The following is a 16,214-nucleotide window of genomic DNA, read 5'->3' as shown; positions in this document are numbered from 1 at the left end:
TTTAAAAGGAAATATAGCTTTTTTTATTTCACCTTGTATATCACAAGCAAATCTTATTAACAATTGAAAACATGACCAGCAAGAATGCGTGTTTCGCAGACAATCCAACTGATGCTAACGCTAACTTCCTGACAGCGAAGAGAGGCTGTGAGGAGGGAAAAGATAGTGATTGAAGATTTGGCTGAAATGGTCGTCCATCGGGACTTTAGCAATATCAGATGTGATGTTTTTCGCTTACTAACACATTTTTCTCACACGTGTATCACTCTGTGTCGCACTGTTTGTATTCACTGCTGTTTCTGTGGCACACGTTAGCACCCACACGCACGCACGCACGACAGTGCACGCACGCACATACACACACGCACATACACACGCACACACACGCGCTCACGCACACACACACACACACACCTGGCGCACGCACGCACACACACACACACATACACACAACACACCACCATACCACGCAACACACGCGCCGCCACCACACGCACGCCCACACACACTGCGCAGACCCGCACGCACACATCAGACACACCACACACACACACACACAGCACACACCCACAAGCACCCACACACACAGCCATCACGCACTCACGTACAGCGCTGCCACCTGAATGGCCACAGGCCGGCCAGTCAGCCATATACACCCTCAGTGGGCGACATAAAGAAGAGATAAAGGGCACATATAGTGATGAGAGAGAGGGAGTAAGATACAAGTGGGGGACGCATTCATACATACAAACGTACACACACGCACGCACGCACGCACATGCACACGCTTATATTCGCATGCACGAACGCACGCGCTTGCATAGTAGTCAGGTCCCTTAGCTTCATGATCGTTACAGAGCTGACAAAAGAATCAAACGCTTGCGCACAGTTGTAGCAGTATGGCAGTACGATATAAATATTAGAGGGTGCCGCAAAGTAGAGTACTTCCTTAGAAGTGCAATTACAGATGATGTAAATGTTCGGAACCGCGCGCCGCTCGTACTGGCGCTTTGTACTGCAGCTGTTAACAGCCCCCCCCCCACCACACACATTACGCATAGGCGGCAGGAAAGTGTATTAACTCTCATATCTCGCGAACTAATTGAGTTACATTTCTAGAAAGTAATGTAGAATAGTAGTAATGTAGAATACATATAAACACATGGCTTAGCTATAATCCCTGTGAATTTTGAGTTTATTGAATCACAAATAGTTTAATTAATTACCAAAAATATACGCACGGTATCGTCATAGGATAATATATACGCGCGGCTATGGCCCGTAGCATAGTGTAATAACTCTAATATCTCGCGAACGATATGAGTTACATTTTTTAAAATTCTAGATACATATAAACACATGTCTTAGCTATGGTCTTTGTGAATTTTGAGTTTATCAAAGCACGAATAGTTTAATTAATTGCCAAAAATATACGCACGGTATCGCTCATATGCTAATATATACGCGTGGCTATGGCCCGTAGGATAGTGTATACTAACTCTAATATTTCGCGAAAATTCTAGATACCTAGTAGACACATGTCTTAGCTATAATCTCTGTAAATATTGAGTATATTGACGCACGATTGGTCATTATATTAGCAAATATATGCGCGCGGAAGTGAATTACAGATGATTAAATGTTTGAACCACCGGACTCCGAACCCCCCTACCGCGCCCGCCTGTACACGCCGCGCGCGTGATTTTTTTCCTAGGTCAATCAAGAACATAGGGCTCTAGCGAGCGCTGCTATTGGTTGAGCTTGTTTCGTCGCTCAATGACGTCACAGTGTCGTAATATTCATAGCACATCCAAAATTCATAATTCCAATATCCCTCAATAGCCGAACGAGTACAGCACGCAATTGCAGGCTGAAAGGTCGGTGGATCGAATCCCATCCGTTTTTTAATTATTTTCCTTTTTTCTATTTTTATCCGTTTAACAATTTTTTTCCAATTAACGCAAATATTTACATAATTTATTTACAACAATTTAATAACAATAATTAATTTTTCCAACAATTAAAAATTATTTTTTTTATATTTAAAAAAAATAGGGTTAGGGTTAGGGTCACAATGCAGTGAATGCACCATAAAACAGGAGTTTGAGGCACGTGATTTGTATCAACCAATGGCAGCGCTCACTAGAGCCCTAGGTTCTTGATTGACCTAGGAAAAAAAATCACGCTCCCCGCGCGCGCATACGCATGCGCCAGTACAGAACAGGCGGGCACGGTAGAGGGGGTTCGGTGTCGGGAGTTCGAACATTTCATCATCTGTAATTCACTTCTAAGGAATATCTCCATTAGGCACCACCTCTAATAATTATAGTACTGTCATAAGCTACAACTGTGCCAAGTTTGAGACTTTTGTTACTCTTGTAACGATTCGGCCCATATTTTGCCCTAAGGGACCTGACTATAGATAGAAAGAGAAAGAATGGGAACCAGGGAAATCAGTGAGGAGAGACTAGGATACAGGCAGGGCAGGAGGGAAATGGAGAGAACGACGGAACAATAAAGAGACAACACAATAAATATATATAGAAGATACAAAAGGAAGACGACAGGTTCATAACGAAAAAAAAGGCAAGTTAGCTCTAACCCTAGCTTTTGCGATTGGGTATCATCTTATCATTATTAAAAACAAATTTATATACACGTTACATAATTCACAGTCGTGTGCAGTGTATGGTAAGTTTTGTCTGAATGTCTTTGTTGGTAATTTGTGCCTGTCTTACTAAGCATAAAGTTTTGCATTCCTTTGCATTGGGGCTATTTAGCTGTCGTGTAATTTATTGTGCCGATTATTTCCGTATAACGTTCAGTCGTACGTGAAACACGCGTATTCGCTCATAAAGACTTCAGCTGAGTCCAGGGCATCTTGTATTCAGGGTTAATAATTCGTTGTAATACATTCATGGAGTTAAGTAATTTACAAATTAGTTATACAGTTATAGTTTTAGAGTTATACAGGCAGAGGCCGGCAGGGTTTGATACACTTCGAAGACTTCGCTTGCAAACTTTATTTCCTTGCCAATCTTAACATCTTGTCTGCACTGGCGTGGTATGGCGAAGACTCGAGGCACTAATTTTTCTGTAGTTAGGAACTGTACTCAATACCTAGCATTGTAATTCGTCGCTATACCGCTATTTTTGCCTGTATTTCATATGGCGACTAGCTTTCTCAAATCTCTGTTACATCCGAACTCACACGCCTGGCATGTAACTTTATGGCTGATAATCTTTCTGAGCTTGGTCTTTAGCTATGCCTACATGATGCATTATAATATTTAACACGGGCCTATAGTTAAATCTTTGCTTGCATCTGCACTTTGAATCCGTTGATGCATCCGCTTCCGTTTGAATCCGCGATGCATCCGTTAAACCTAATTTCTTTTTATGGGAATATCGGCCTAGTTATTGCATTCATTCGGAATGGGATACTCCCCAAATTAATATCCTCCTTAATGAATTGCATTCATTGGGGGAATTTCCCAATAGACTTAAAATGTTAAAAAGATGATTTTTAGAAGTTTCAATTAACTGAGCACACGTCGTGAACATTCAGGAGTAATGTTGCATAAAATTGGCATCGCCCATGCATCCGATTTAGATGCCTTAGATATAATAGAACATTGTTTAAAAATTATGTCTGCCCGTGATCCTAGATGGCCAGTTTATTTTAAATTTTCGGTTACTATTGAACAGTAAGTATTGCTATTTAGCTAAAATGAGTATATAATCATCTGTATTTCGTGCTGAAAGATACAACAGATTTATCCCTTGATATTACGTGTTTCGGTTCATAGATGCTATACCAGTATTAATTAGTTTCTCCCAGTGTAGACACGCAGCATATATATGACCCTCCAATGTTTGACTGATCATCTAGAGTGTACGCACGTACACGTAACTGATCTGATTTGACGCGTGTAAACAAATATTTGTTTTATGTAACATTTATATCATGTAAGCACGTGAAACGCTAATTATTTACGGAAACACGTATTCTGTTAGGACATATATGCGGGCACATATATTATGTCATTTTAGCACACGTGTCAGAATATGTGTTCTTATATGAAATGGAATAGGTATGCTTGCTTAGTTTATATCACGATCAAATCTATTCAGTATATCAATATTATTGTATTTATATGTTCAATAGTTAAATTTACTTACATCTGCCTCTAATATGTTTGCACGTCTATGCACTGCAATGACATGTTAGCATATACATACATTATTGTGGCATATTAGCCATAATCACACCGATGACACAAGTGTATCCTCGTTGACACATTAGTAAGTATCTATAGCAAAAGGACATACGTTGGGACATCTTTTCCTGTGAAGCATATTTTAGCAGATATATTTCATGCTAGCAAATGTCTGCACTGACAGTGAATTTGCAAGCATTTATGTAAGCTAGTATGACATATCATATATGTGTCCCGATAGTATACATATATTGACATTCATGTGCTGGTGTCACATGGGGCACTAAATTAGCACATATTTAAGATCATCTCTACACTATACGCCATATCTGTGCACATATTGTTATAGGACATTTGTGACCACATGTGTTTTGATTAGGAACATACACACGTTTGAATTTTGACAGCACGTACGTGTTCTCAAAATACACAGTAGAACAGAGATTTATTTGTATGTTTGTACACTTGTTCGGCTGAAGAGTGGCCGATGAGCACATAAACATTCTAGCACGGGCAAATATGCATGCGTGTGATGTGATGTGATGCATCTGTTCCTGATCTACTCTAGCTAGCTATATATAGTGGCGGCGCCTAACGAGAGCAGGTATGTCCAGACTTCGCTTAACGCACGCACACGAACACCTTTCGCCTTCTTCCTGACTACTGCTCCTACTGCTGTCGCAGCCAATGTTGCGTCTGCTGCTGCTGCTGCTGTTGCTGCTGCTGCTGGCGCCACGAGTCGCCGCCACTACCAGTGTCACTTGAGGCAGCTGCTGCTGCTGCTGTTGCTGTTGTTGCTGGCGCCACGAGTCGCCGCCACCGCCAGTGTCACTTGCAGCAGCTGCTGCTACTGCTGCTGCTGCCACCGCTGCTGCTGCTACTGCTGCTACTGATGCTACTACTTATTCACCTTTATACGATTATCTCTCACTATCTCTGCTGCACGTTTTCAGCTGGAGCCGGGAATGCCCTTGCCCAGCCCACATCAGATGAGAGGCAAGATCATCGTAAAGAACAAGAAAAGAAAGGCAACGCGGCCAGTAGGTGAGGTGGTCGTTCACCAGCCATGGAGAATTAGCTCCTCTGAAGCGGCAGGCTCGCGTACATAGTCGCATGAATCTGTTTTTAACCAGTAACAGCACCTACGTGCGTGCTCGGTACCCATAGTAACAACTGGTTATAGTAGAAACTGGTATCTATCGTGACCACCACTAGCCGTAGTAACACCTGGTACCCATAGCAAATACCGGTACCCGTAGTAACTAACGGTAGCCAAAGTAACACACATAGCATCATTAAAAGTGTGTGTGTGATCCGATTTATAGTAACAAATCCAGTGTGGAATCCATTAACCAAATTATGCTCGCTACATTGCCCTTGGTCCGAGTTTTCTCTGACCAATGACCACACTGACGAATTTTGGTGGATTTGGTGTGAGTTTTGGTCAAATCCACCAAAAATCGTCGGTGTGTGCATTGCATGGTCAGTGGAAACTCAGACTACATTGCCCTGTGCTACAATAGATGCTTGGGTTAATACACTAGTACTGTATGTTCGTCATTCAACCTGCGTTTGTGTGTGTGTGTGTATGTTTGTGACAGAACCAGCCGGGGCCCGGCCACCTCTAGTGCACCAGGATACCGTGTCGAGTAGTGGTGAGTTCGTTAGCATTGCTCTATCACCTTATTAAACAGCCTACATAGAAGCATGCTTGACGGTCGACATTGATGCATTGTGGTGGTCATGACTCGTGATTTACAGGCGAGCCTAAACGCTAAATAACGTTAAACCTTTTTTTTCTTTGAAACGTATTGTGCGCTTACACCCTTATCACGTCTCTTTCATGACATAGCTTCGTTGGTATTTGGTTGCGTTAGGCAAACGACGGCGTCCTATCTAAATAACAATGTTTTGTGCTAATAAACAATTTTAAAACGTACCGTTTTAAAAGCGTGTAGAACGAATTTAAAGAAAATAAAGATGTACTTTCTTGTTTTATTTGACATTTAATGGCTATATAACAGAACAAAAATATATACTTGCAAGTATACTATCAGTTAGTCGGCCTAATCTGGTGATAAAGCTGCTTTGATAGAATCAAATAAAGCGTTGCGATCTCATGGTCGACTTCTGTAGCTCTGAGGATATATCGTCTTCTTAACCATATAGCTTTCGTCATTGTGACACGGTTTGTAGTTCCTAGTGACATAAATCTGTTCGAAATTAATGACATTACCCGTCCTCATGCCAGACCCATCTAGATCTTACATCAGGCAAATATATCCGTACAAATATCGTGCTAGGGGCGACTGCGACTCAGTGCTGGAAGCTAGTAGCAAAAAATTCCAAATTTCTTGTCGCGTGACTTTGACTGTTTTCGACCACGTAATTACAAGTACATGTCGTGAATTGGGCATTTAAATTTTCGCATTGCAGGGTTCCACCTTAACAATACATCCCTCAGTACGGCTAATATATATGTGTGTATGCATGCACGTGCGCTATTGCGTGTGTGAGCGGTGCGTGCGCGTGTGCGTGCGTGCGGGTGCGTGCGTGTGTGTGTGCGTGTGTGCGCACGCGCGTGCGTGTGCGTGCGTGCGGGCGCGTGTATACATCTGCGTGTATGATCAGAGCTATAGTCATAGTAAGCACGCTGTAAGTGACGCCACTGTTCATTTGCTGCCACATGACGGAGTGCTCGCTTCCTGGGAGCGTGTACGAGCTTGTCGTTTCGTTTGCATGCAGTTTACACAGGAGATGTAGTGCTTCTAGCCCAAACCCGTTTACTGAAGCCAATTTTGCAAATGGAAATTTTTCGTGCACGCATTCGGTGGCTGCCCGCCACCGCATCGCTAGCTAACCGCATTCTGGCTCCAACCGGGAATATCATCTCCAATATCGGTAGTCACGAGCAGATGTTAGAGCGCGCGCACAACAATCCCAGCTGGCAGTATGCTAGGTGGTAGTAGAAACACTCGGACTTCTATAGATTCGAAATAGCTGGGGTTTTCGCTTTGAAAGTTTCGCTGCCTGATCGTTATTTATTCAGAGCGCCGGGCGAGCGCTGTGTGCTTATACCCACCCACTGGGTAGGGCTTTCGTATAAAACCACTGTTTTTCACTGCCAGCTAAAACCGGCTCGCGCAATTTCCGCGAAAACATGTCACGCAATTGCGTACGCTATTAGCGTGCAGACATCCCACGCCAGCTAAAATCGACGTATAGAATTTCTATCGTGCTCACACGCAAAGCTGACGCGAGCGCCTCGCGTCTGCTTAGCTTAGCGATATATGAGTATGGGCTGCAGGGAATTGGCCGTCCGTGCGTTTGCTGGCTTCGCTTTATGATCGTGTCATCTGTGATGAATAACTGTGCTTCTAGGGGAATATTGCGAAAGTGCCTCTTTATAGACGGTACGTGTGCGCAGTTTCATGTTGACCGTCGATACGCGATACCACGTAAGGCGATACCGCGGTGCTTCTTGACTGAGAGTAGTCTATCCTTGCCAACAGTGACTCGAGTTACCTAGTTCACCTAGCTGGGTAATATAGGCCGCAATACATGTATATCACTATTGCCAATGTCGTAAATGATATAGCCCAGCAATTTAATCAAGAGCTAATGCGATCTCCATTATTAGATCTTGAGTTAATGTATCTACCAATACCAAAGTCACATTGAGTTATCGTATCTTGTGTTGCTATGGATACTCTTAGTAAGTGACATCTGTTTGTCGGGATAACACAGTACTGTAAATAGAGTAAGTAAGTAAATAGAACTGTATAATTTTGCCGTTTATCCATTTAAAATCCTAATGAGTTGCAATAAAGGTAAGCGTGATTGAATTTTGCGCCAGCAACGTCAATTTTGATAATGTGTTTTATCAGGCTGAACTGAAAATGAGCCCATTTTCATGAAATTGTAGTCGTGCAATTCTAGTAGTTTTTCAAAACCTTATGTCCATACCTAACAGCATGCCAAATTTCAAAGACTTCGTGTCACAAAGTGCACAATCTTTATAAATTTTGAACAATTGCCTCCCCGCTATTCGAGTATATTTCAAGATTAACCATTATTTTAATCAATAGTTTAACTTCGCCTGAAAAGATCAAACACTCATAATCGTGTTAGCTCGATCCCTACCTACTTACTATGCATGACCTTGATAATTGTTAATAAGGTATTACTTAGCTCAAGGCGCCTGTTCATGTCTGCGCAAAATCAGTTAATATCTCCATGCTAATCTACTAAGATACTAAACTAAGCATTTGGCACATTGTAGGGCCAGAGAGAAAGTCTTCCCTTATGACACAGGAGACTATAGCCGAAGATGGAACTCCCGTCGTGAAAATGTTCGGTAAGCTCACAGCTGGCGTCTGTTCACAAAGCTTGATAGAAGAGTAGAGCTGCATAGCTGAAGCTATGAGTATAAAAGGTGAATGTACAGGTTACACTGTGTGTGTTGTTGCTGAGGATGCGGATAAACGTCATGATGATGGCGATGATGATCGTGTGGATAACGATGTTGACTCTGACAAAACCATTAAGGTGTTGAACAACAGTAGAGGGCGTCCATAGGCTTCAGGCCTGAATAAGCATCGAACAGAAATTAATTAAAAATGCGCACACTGTTACTGCGCTTACAAAACATACACTTTATTCATGTTAAATAACTACAGATTCATGCTCTATGCTCCGCTCGAAACTTTTGCCAGCTCTATGATGCGAATTTCTGCAAAGTTGTCTGAAAACATTTTATACACAAAAAACACCAACCGGTCCCTGTGGCTACGCCACCTGACGGAATGTCACGAATACACAACAAGAATAATTTTACTTCTAATGCTTTCTAGACGTCCACGAGGCATCTAACTGGCGTGCATAATGCAAATTATTGCACTCTAGTCAGTTCTAGTGCCGAATTTTGGCAAAAAAAATTCCAAAAAAAGGCCTTTTCTAGAGACGAAATAGTGCAACGGCGAACAATTGCGGAAGCTTACTGTTGTACACCTCCTTAAACAAGCAGCGGAGATACGGATCGACTTGAAATTATAGATGAATGATTTAGACCCTTTCCCTTATATGGGTACCGAATTTCAAATGTGGCATGACTCCACGAGCTGAGAGATCACTCTCTGAAATGAGCCCCCAAAACACAGAAATGAATGGAAATTAATGTTTGCTTTATGCGGTTAAGCGCAGTGTTAGAACGAGGGTTAGGGTGAATTGTAACCAACAAATCTAAGATATTTTGATACTGTTAGTGTTAGGAGTGCCACAAAAGAGTAAAACGAGGATAATTATCGATTTTCTGGTACCAAATAAGTGTAAAATGAGTGTATTTTAATGTAGATATGTACATTATGTATACGGATATATGTACATGTTTACATAAAATACATGTTTAAATGTCATTCGAACATGCATGTGTCTAAAACCATGCTAGAGTACTTGCATAACTGATTTTCATTAACATAAAACTTAATTATTCGATTTCTTTGGGAGAACAGCTATCCTTACCATGCGGCGTTAAGGTGTTGAACAACAGTAGAGGGCGTCCATAGGCTGCAGGCCTGAATAAGCATCGAACAGAAATTAATTAAAAATACGCACACTGTTACTGCGCTTACAAAACATACACTTTATTCATGTTAAATAACTACAGATTCATGCTCTATGTTCCACTCGAAACTTTTGCCAGCTCTATGGTGCGAATTTCTGCAAAGTTGTCTGAACACATTTCATACACAAAAAACACCAACCGGTCCTCCCTGTGGCTACGCCACCTGACGGAATGTCACGAATACACAACAAGAATAATTTTACTTCTAATGCTTTCTAGACGTCCACGAGGCATCTAACTTGCGTGCATAATGCAAATTATTGCACTCTAGTGCCGAATTTCGGCGAAAAAAAAATGCCAAAAAAAGGCCTTTTCTAGAGACGAAATAGTGCAACGGTGAACAATTGCGGAAGCTTACTGTTGTACACCTCCTTAACCGTAACGGCGATGGCACTGCTGATGATAACAATGATAAAAATTATGGGACAATAATGATGATTGCACTGCTGATGCTGTTAAGGATTGGTTTTATAATAACAAAATATAAGGTTTGTTGTGCATGATGATTTGGTGATCAACGATCAGGGTTCGTAATAAATTCTAATCAATACCCACTACTATTGTTCTTGCAGGTGTGGATGAGGATGCTGTGGAAGATGTTGTAGAGGATGATAATGATGACACTGAAGAAACTAAGAAGGACGAGGGCACAGCTAGCCAGGAGTCTGAGGCTGGTGCAGAGCTATCAGCCCTAGTCAACTATTTCACGCCAACACACTTCAGAACATTCGAGGCCTCAAAAAGTGTGAATTACCTCAGCACCGCTGTTATAGTAGAAAATGCGCGCAATGATGTAAATGTTTCACTGTATGTGCAATTTTAATTTCAGTGTAAATGTACATTGTACTTTGGAAGTATTACTGGTACTACAGTGAGTTAATGTGCTATTGTAAATGGCATCATTTTACATCATAGTAATACGAAGTAATAAGCAGAGCAAATTATATTCCACATCCACATATATCCACATATATCCACATATATATACAATACACAATACAATATATACAATACACAATATATCCACATACAACGACATATATCCACATCCGCTCAGAATATTCATTTTAAGTGGTATTTATGTTGTTACTCTGTTGCAGAGCGGGGAAGGAGTTATGAAATCTCGTCATTTGTTGAATCTCAAGCTACAAACTTGCTGAAGGAATATCCTGTTGAATTTGTGAAGTATCCTTCAACAATCGATATTAACATTGTGTCATTTTCACTATCTCTTCCTTTGCCCTCTCTCTCAATTTGTTTGCATTCTCTCTCACATGCTGCTTTACCACGTTTCCTCCCTCTCCTCTTCCTCTATCCCATCGTCCTGCTTTCCCACCCTGCCTTCACATCATACTTCTGTGTCTCTCTATTTCCCCCTTCTATCAACCACATCTGCATGCAACCTGTAGTGCTACTTCACTGTTCTGGTTCATATCAGGGGGGAAAGAGGTAGAACCAAGCTTCATTGTCATGCCTAGAAAGAAGCATGGTTCAGAATTGCTTGTACGCACATCATACTGTAGAGATATATTTATAGTTGATGGGGAAAGACCTATGTATCAAAGGGAAGGTAATGGATTGTGCTGTAGAACGTTCCCACATACTATCTAGTCTATAAAAGGCAGCATCCTCATTATTATGGGTGCAGATGTTAGTATCAGAGGTATCACTGTCAGCCTGTCAACCACCTTGACTACTTCTCTAGTTATAACAAGCGGCAGTGCAGCCGAATATATCCAAAGGGGACCCGCGTTGACTCCAGTAACTACATGCCGCAAATGTTCTGGAATGCTGGCTGCCAGTTTGTAGCGCTCAATTTCCAAACACTTGGTGAGTAGTGGATTGTGTGACTGCATGTCACGCCTCATCTTGCTCTAGCTTTGCAAGGGAAATAGAGGAGTAGATAGGCCACAGCTGCGATCGAATATGCTAAATAGGAATACGATATCGCAGAGAATATATTTTCATCAGCGTAGTTACAGGCTTGCCACTCTCATAACACCTAAAACCAGCAAGAACGAGGACTCGTTGTTGTACAATGTACATACATTAACCTGTCACAACGATAGCAACTACTTATCGTTCAGATAAGTTTCAGTTCAGTTTAAGATTCGTTAAGATGCCCATATGCGTACATTCAAATGTGTGCACTCTTTCTGTCCAAGTCCATAGTCTACACAAATTCCTGGGGTGGGGCACTTAAGGCACAGCTGAGTAATCACGAGTGGCAGGTGCAGCTTCCAGTCAATGTACATGGTGTGGCAGAGGGTGGGTCTGAAACGAGGGTTTTACATATAACTACTTGATGAATTGCTTTATTGGCATAACCGATCACGTAATCGATCTGGGCACTACCTGATACCTGATTGAAAGTGATTGTTGTATCGAAAGATCAACTACTTTCTACCCTACATATGTGTGGCCACACACGTAATACCCCGTCACACGATCAACCATCCATCACGACTCGGGTGATCGACGTTATCGCTAACCATTGTAATCGTTGGCATGATGGCTTGGGTCGTTGTCGTATAGGGTAATAGATATATGTACCCGAGGTACATATATATATGTATACATAAATGTAATATAATGCTAGTCTAGGGAGTCGCCTACGCCTACTCCCTAACCCTAACCCTAACCCTAACCTAACCCTAACCCTAACCCTAACCTTAACCCTAACCCTAACCCCAGCCCCAACCATACCAGATAGTTATCTCGGGTACATATATGTAGTACACTATACGACAATGACCCCTTCAGCATTACTACCCCACCATCTGCATGCGTCCGGTTACTTGATGCCTGAGGCCTATAATAACCATGCATGTTGTCCATCCGCCACTTTTGCAGATCTTGGCATGCAGCTTAACCTTGGTATGTTTGAGTACAATGGCAAGACGGGATACCTACTGAAGCCTGAGTTCATGCGCCGTGCTGACCGTCACTTTGACCCATTCTGTGAATCGACCGTGGATGGCATCATTGCTGGTTCACTGACGATAAAGGTGAAATGTGCTCGCGTGCCAGTGAATGACATGAATGTACACCTGTCTTTTAATTCCTGAACAATATATTTCTATTTGCTCTCGCTCGCTCACTCTCCATTCTACAGTTTCTCGCCTCTTTAGGCATCCTGTTTTCGGACCTGTACACTATATATCTCTTTTTTGTCTTCCACCAGCCTTCCTGTTACCTTCCTCCTCTTTCTCTCGCTTCCCCTTCTTTCACTCATACGTTCTGATTAATGTGCTCTGTATAAATTGTTCACTGAAACGTGTCAATTACTGTAAATCCAGAATAACTTGATCAGGGACGTTGGCATCCTGTTGCAGGTGATATCTGGCCAGTTTTTGTCAGATAAACGATGTGGAACTTACGTTGAGGTCGATATGTTTGGATTGCCATGTGATACAAAGAGGAAACAGTTTCGTACAAAAACAGTTCCAAATAATGGCATTAACGCTGTCTACAATGAAGAGCCTTTCGTCTTTAAAAAGGTGAGTAACAAGCCGTCATATAATCAAGTCAAGTCTCCCATATAATAACACTCAATAGAAAGGATGATGATATGTAGATTTTTACACCATCTGCAATACTAATTGCACTGATATTATCAGCAACAGCAACAATATGATGCCAACGGTGGCAAAAGTGTTGATGGACAGTTACATTACTATCAGCAAGAGCAGTACTCACTGAGGCATCGCTAATAACCACAGCAAAGATGGCAGCATGAATGATCAAATATCAACAGCAGTGGTGGTACCTGATAGTGACAAAGCTAGACATTGTTAACAACATCCGTATTGATGACATATACAACTCAACGATGCGGAATTTGAGGAAACACAGGTGATATATGAATGTGTTACTATCCTCAGATCGTGCTACCTGACCTGGCCTGTGTGCGCATTGCTGCTTACGAGGATACTGGAAAGTTGATAGGTCATCGAGTGATCCCAATCATGGGCCTGAGGCCGGGGTACAGACACATGGGTCTGCGCAATGAGTCTGACCAGCCCCTCAGCCTCCCATCCGCACTTTTCTTGTACATCAAAGTGCGTGATTACGTTCCAGATGCATTTGCAGGTAATGGGATATGTATAGTGAATGTGTGTGCTAAACACTACTGTAGGGTTGAGTACAGAGTCAGCTTTACCTAATATTCACTAAACAATAACATCAGGTCAGAGATATTTAACAAAGAGTATTGGATTGTGAGGTAAAGGTTACAATTGTGGTTATATATAATATATATAATATATTATATTATCCATACTGAGTACCTGAAACCCATTAAAATTTATGTCATGGTTACTGATGTGCGTTTGTTTGCAATTCACACATAGAGTAAAGTACAGTGCAGCTGAGAATCGTTTGATTTATTAGTAACAATAATAGTAACATGGAGGATTAGTAACGTATAGGGTGCTCTAATTATTTGCACGGTGGAAAACGGACCTGTTTCTGGTAATGGGTTTTCTATTATTCATACTAAGGACATAGTGAAAGGTTGCTGATAATCATTTGTTTGTTATTTACACTAAAGGCAAAGTAAACGGTTAATTTACCATGCAATGCTGAGAATGTTATTATTCACCCAAAGACATATATGGTATCTGCCTGATCGCAGAGCACTCATCAAGATTTGATATAACATTCAGTGGAGGGGGGTAATGTGACCAGTTATTAGCGTGTGTGCGTGCGTGTACGTTCGCGAGTGTGCGCCCGCGTCCGCGTGTGTTTAGGTTGGTGGGGATGTGTTGCGTGGAATGAATGAATATATAGGCTGTAGTAGTAGTGTCTGCATGTACGTGCATGTGAGGTGTATGTACATTCACGTGTGCGTACATTCTCTATTACAGATGATTGCATGAGCATGAGCATGTGTGTGCATGTGTGCACGCTGCTCTGTTACGCAGTTAGGTTTTATTTGAATGTTATCTTTCAGGATATGTAAGACGGCTTGAAAACCCTCTGCTTTTCCAGAAGATGCGTAATGGTATGATTGTGGCTCCCTCTGTAGGCAGGAGCCAGGATTCGTTTGTCGTCAGCCAGCTTCTGTGTCATAGAAAATCACGCGCGTACGTTTTGTGAATGCCTGTTTGCTTGTTGGTCAGTCACAGTCAGACACTATGTATCAATCATCAGTTAAGGACTATAAATAGCCCTCGTGACAAAATATGCTTCAACACCATTGAAGTCAACATTGCTGCATAGACCATTGCCACATAATGTATAACCTAAATAATTCTATTATCTGTTATTATTGTGCATATTTCATAATCTCGTGATGGTAAAATAAATATCACTTACATGCTATCTTTCCTACCTTATATCACCTGTGAGAACTAATCCTAATCTAAACTATTTTGTGTTATAGTTGTCTGCATTGTATCTGGTGTTTCTTTTGTGATGGTGTTACTGGCACTCCAAATGTGTCATGTTTGTATCTATGCATGTCACATTTATGTGTACGTGTGTCAGAATTATTATATCTTCTATGTCTCAAATTTGCGTGTATGTGTCACATTTATATGTGGGGTGTGCACACGTTGTCTATACACATCTAGGTGAATTTGTCTTGCATCGTACGTGAGCATTGATGTTCCCGCATGATAGTTGCTAGTTATCCGTCCAGCACTGTATTGACTCCAATGGCAGATCCAGGGGGCACGCAGGGGGCAGTCGCCCCCCCCCTTAGAATTTTCAGGGCAAGGGTATTTTAGCCTAACATCCTCCCCCCTCGAGCGCTTCGTGCCCTTCAGCTCGCATGATTCGCCCCCCCCCCATAAAATTCACTTCTGGATCCGCCACTGGACTCTGATATACACAGCCGTTTTCGGAGTGTGAAATCCAGAACACACTCCCTTTATATATATATATACTCTATACATATATCACATATAGAAATTCTGCTAGGTTGCAGCTGAGTGTAGATTAAACCGCTTATGCAGGCTCTTGTGAAGAGAATTAAATAATACTAATAGTTGCTGCAGTAACATTATGTAATCACGAACGATTTTCTCAGCAACCATCTCTTATCTCTTGCATGTCTGGGTGTATAAGAATATATTTAATGCATATCGAACAACTCTCTAGCGTATGATACAGGGCGTAGGTGTAGGTGGAAACTGAAAATTATTGGGTTCAAGGCACCGCACGTATAACAGATCAGGCGATGGGTTCGCTCACTTCGGTCTTGTTTAGCTGCTAGTGGTCAACCAGCTCTCTGTTTCTTTATATGATTTTGCCTTTCTGGCTCATGTCCATGCCTGACCACTGAACTCAAACGTATATGCACACATATATTTCTGCTGGAAAACCTGTTAGGAACTGGTGGTAGGGATGGGGTTGAGGAGTTGTGG

At 41.8% G+C, this 16,214-nt stretch overlaps 1 protein-coding gene across 3 annotated transcripts in view; it reads left to right on the top strand.

The window, feature by feature from the left end:
• The window catches only part of LOC106814887 (1-phosphatidylinositol 4,5-bisphosphate phosphodiesterase classes I and II-like), a 78,619-nt gene that overhangs the window by 55,386 nt on the left and 7,019 nt on the right, over positions 1-16,214 (top strand). The window contains exons 11-19 of one of the 3 annotated variants that reach the window (XM_014819272.1): positions 5,174-5,264; positions 5,828-5,875; positions 8,503-8,577; positions 10,416-10,586; positions 10,944-11,028; positions 11,549-11,673; positions 12,697-12,851; positions 13,179-13,343; positions 13,728-13,935. In XM_014819272.1, the coding sequence (XP_014674758.1) occupies positions 5,174-5,264; positions 5,828-5,875; positions 8,503-8,577; positions 10,416-10,586; positions 10,944-11,028; positions 11,549-11,673; positions 12,697-12,851; positions 13,179-13,343; positions 13,728-13,935 (1,123 nt within the window). Of the gene's footprint in view, positions 1-5,173; positions 5,265-5,821; positions 5,876-8,502; positions 8,578-10,415; positions 10,587-10,943; positions 11,029-11,548; positions 11,674-12,696; positions 12,852-13,178; positions 13,344-13,727; positions 13,936-16,214 lie in introns of all 3 variants that reach the window. The other 2 variants (XM_014819264.1, XM_014819278.1) reach the window with 2 other exon arrangements.

The sequence above is a fragment of the Priapulus caudatus genome, unplaced genomic scaffold (assembly GCF_000485595.1).
Source record: "Priapulus caudatus unplaced genomic scaffold, Priapulus_caudatus-5.0.1 Scaffold27, whole genome shotgun sequence".
Lineage (NCBI taxonomy): Eukaryota > Metazoa > Priapulida > Priapulimorpha > Priapulimorphida > Priapulidae > Priapulus > Priapulus caudatus.
The sequence above is the reverse complement of the archived record's forward strand: the minus strand, read 5'-3'. Positions and strand labels throughout refer to the sequence as shown.